General features: G+C 36.9%; 1 protein-coding gene across 2 annotated transcripts; it reads left to right on the top strand.

Annotated features, from left to right (window-relative positions):
- The first annotated feature begins 1324 nt into the window (after window positions 1-1324).
- On the top strand, window positions 1325-2660 carry LOC26531953 (accessory gland-specific peptide 70A). Of its 2 annotated transcripts, XR_004469400.1 has the most exons (3): window positions 1325-1339; window positions 1396-2114; window positions 2189-2660. XR_004469400.1 is itself a non-coding variant. In XM_015181296.2 (2 exons), exons 1-2 carry the CDS (start codon window positions 1997-1999, stop codon window positions 2242-2244), a joined length of 174 nt encoding a protein of 57 aa, XP_015036782.2. In that variant the 5' UTR covers window positions 1959-1996; the 3' UTR covers window positions 2245-2660. The 2 variants fall into 2 exon arrangements, 1 of the variants encoding a protein (XP_015036782.2); XM_015181296.2 differs by lacking the exon at window positions 1325-1339 and having other exon boundaries at window positions 1959-2114.
- Window positions 2661-2881: the final 221 nt, after the last annotated feature.

Below are 2881 nucleotides of genomic sequence, written 5' to 3' on the forward strand. Positions count from 1 at the left end.
TAGTGTTATAGTCTCACAAATCCAGCCCCCACGTAATCAGCGACCCAAAAACCCCCGAGCAACGAGTTTCAAGCAATTCCGATGAATTTTTCAAATTAGTTTCCCCCATTTGTTTCGACCACTTTGGGTTTTTCTGGGTAGAAAAAAACATGATGTGATGGAGAAACTTTGACCTTGGATTCGTGTTCAGGGTCCCAAAATACATAGGGATAGGATTCTCTGGTCAGCCGCGCACGACACATGTTTTGTCAGTCTGTGATATCATATTTAAAAAAATAAATATTAAGAGTACGTTGTATTTTAGTTGGAAAATATTAATCTCTCAAATCTAAAATTGATCTTATTTTCCGGTTTATTTTTTTTTAATATTTACTTTGAAGACTGTGTTGTTGTATTCTTGTTGTATATGTAGGTACTTTAATTTGCTGTCTTTCCAGGTTTCGGTTGTAAAAATCGATGGATTAATGGTTAAGATGCAGCCGTTTGACTAAATGCCACATTTTGCCGTAAAAAAAATATAACACAAGAAACTAATTCATTTCAACTTTTGCCGAGTTTTCCAAGTCAAAATTTAAAAATAATCCGCAAAAAATTTAATTTAAAAGCTTAATATTTTCAAGACGGTAAGTTTAAGCTACAAAGTGCCTGGGTCCAATATATATAGTCCAATATATAGCAAAATTTATCAGCTTTTCAGCTATGTGAAAAAACGCACTACGTCTGAAAAAAACAATACAAAATAACGGATTTTTTAAATTAACAAAAAGAAAAAAAAATTTTAAACAATAAGCAAACAAAAACAAAAGTTGGTTTGGTGCACAGCGGAAATGTTCAGTTCATTACGTTCAGTTTTTTTACGTTGTTCCTTTTTTGCAAATTGTTGTTACATTTTCTCATGTTTCTCACTTCGTGCTGTTAAGCGCACAATTTAGTGCATTGCCGAATCTGGCTGCGTCAACTGTTAGCACAAAAACGCAATCGGTTTTGAGGTTGGGTTAAAAAACAAATTATTGATGGAGAATACACAAGCTAAATTGACCTGTTGTCAAATTTATGTCAATGCTTCAATAAGTAATCTTGTTTTTCGTTTAGATATTAGTTTTGTGATATTAAAAGCTGTTTACTTTTCATTTCAGCGAGGAAAATTCTTTTGTTTTGAAAACAGAAAAGTTTTGCGTTTTATGAAAACGGGAGCACAATTTAAATTACCGGAACTGATCATGTGCATAATCTGATCATAAAAACAAACCAATATTTTTTTCCCGAGACTACTTTCCAAATTTATTGAAACTCAGCCTATTTGTAAATATTTCTGCTATTCCCTCTTTTTACTCACAAGGTTCGTTGGTAAGAAAACAGCATTTTCTCGCTCAGACTTTGACCTCCATTTTCCAGCGGCTACCCAGGACAGGCCAGGCAGGCAGGAGGACTGAAAACGAACAAGCTGCAAGTTCTCTTCTCCGTTCCGTCTGCTTTCCGCCTTTCACTCTTTCAGCTCCAGTTGCCGGACCGTCGATTTCTTGCATGAAATTTATTGGCAGCCAGTGCCAACGACCAGCAACAATGCATCGCTGATTTCCATAGCCTGAGGGGTTATGGTTACCATAAAATCATGCTAATTTCAGTGACTGAGCAATGACGACATATTATGGCCATCGAATTGGGGGATTTTAGTGGTCCCTCCAGCACTGGCTTAGTTTCATCTGTGCGCAGACCAGGCTTTGGAGATTACATGACTTTTGGTAACTCCAATCAACAGATATGGGAAATGACACCACCGCAGCTGGTGTCAAATGTGTCCTTCAATACTCGTAGATCGTATTCACTTCCGCTATTACTAATAATCGTATCTAATCTGAGACATTAATCTGAGACGTACCATATCATAAGCACATCGAATGGGTATAGTAACCATGTATTATCCAACAATTTCTGCTTATAAATAGCCTAGATAATAGACTACCTCGAACCAGACTCAAAACTCAGACAACCAGAAATGAAGGTCGCAACTTCAGCAATGCTACTCCTTATGCTCGTGGAAGCGGCTGTGGGCGTGCCGGCCTGGGGCCGTATGACTTCGCGAAAGCCAACGCCAAAGCAAAGCCAAGCACAATGTAAGTAAATTCGGCTGATTAATTCCTCAAACAAAATACATTTTTAATCGACCTCTTCTCCTTCTCGCCAACAGTTCAGAAATGGTGTAGACTTAACTTTGGTCCGGCCTGGGGTGGCAGGGGATGCTAGACAAAAAGAATTCATCTAGGATGCAGCTTAGTCGTACTTAACCATCGCAAATCTCGACTGAGTAAATAAGAAAATATATTTTCTGGTCAGATTTGGACAGACTGCACCGATTGTTAATTTTTTAAAACCTTTTCTGTCTCTATTGTCTGTTATTTGTATCTCTCTGTAGATAGTGTCTTATTTCCACAAATTCCAATCTTTCTATACTTTATCTATTGCACTCTCAGCAACAATGGACAAAAATTCGTATCTTTATTTCAGTTTGTGTATTTTGTCCTTTATTTTTTGTTTATCTCTGAAATACTTTGAACTCTTTTAATTGCCTAATCACTTCCCCAGCTAGCTATATTATGATATAATCTCAATATAAATTAAACCATACCCAAGGCATATCGAATGGTTTGTACAGTTCCATACATGGTAGTTCTTCTTCTTGGGAGTTATGTTCCACATCACATGGTAACAGCCCAATTGTAAGGGAATTGGGGGCTACCGTAGACCGAGAAGCTTACAGAGTCTCCAACACAGTAATGCAACGATTTCAATTGGCAAAGAAATATACGTTTATAAATATATGTATAGAAAAACCACGCGCTCCTTAAAATCTCAAGATCTCAAAAACTATTAAATTCTCAAA

Source organism: Drosophila pseudoobscura, chromosome 4 (assembly GCF_009870125.1).
Source record: "Drosophila pseudoobscura strain MV-25-SWS-2005 chromosome 4, UCI_Dpse_MV25, whole genome shotgun sequence".
Taxonomy (NCBI): Eukaryota; Metazoa; Arthropoda; class Insecta; order Diptera; family Drosophilidae; genus Drosophila; species Drosophila pseudoobscura.

Coding starts and splice junctions, on each gene's coding strand:
- LOC26531953 (XM_015181296.2), top strand. CDS start 1,997: ATGAAGGTCGCAACTTCAGCAATGCTACTCCTTATGCTCGTGGAAGCG. Junction 2,115..2,188: donor AAAGCAAAGCCAAGCACAAT/GTAAGTAAATTC, acceptor TCTCGCCAACAG/TTCAGAAATGGTGTAGACTT.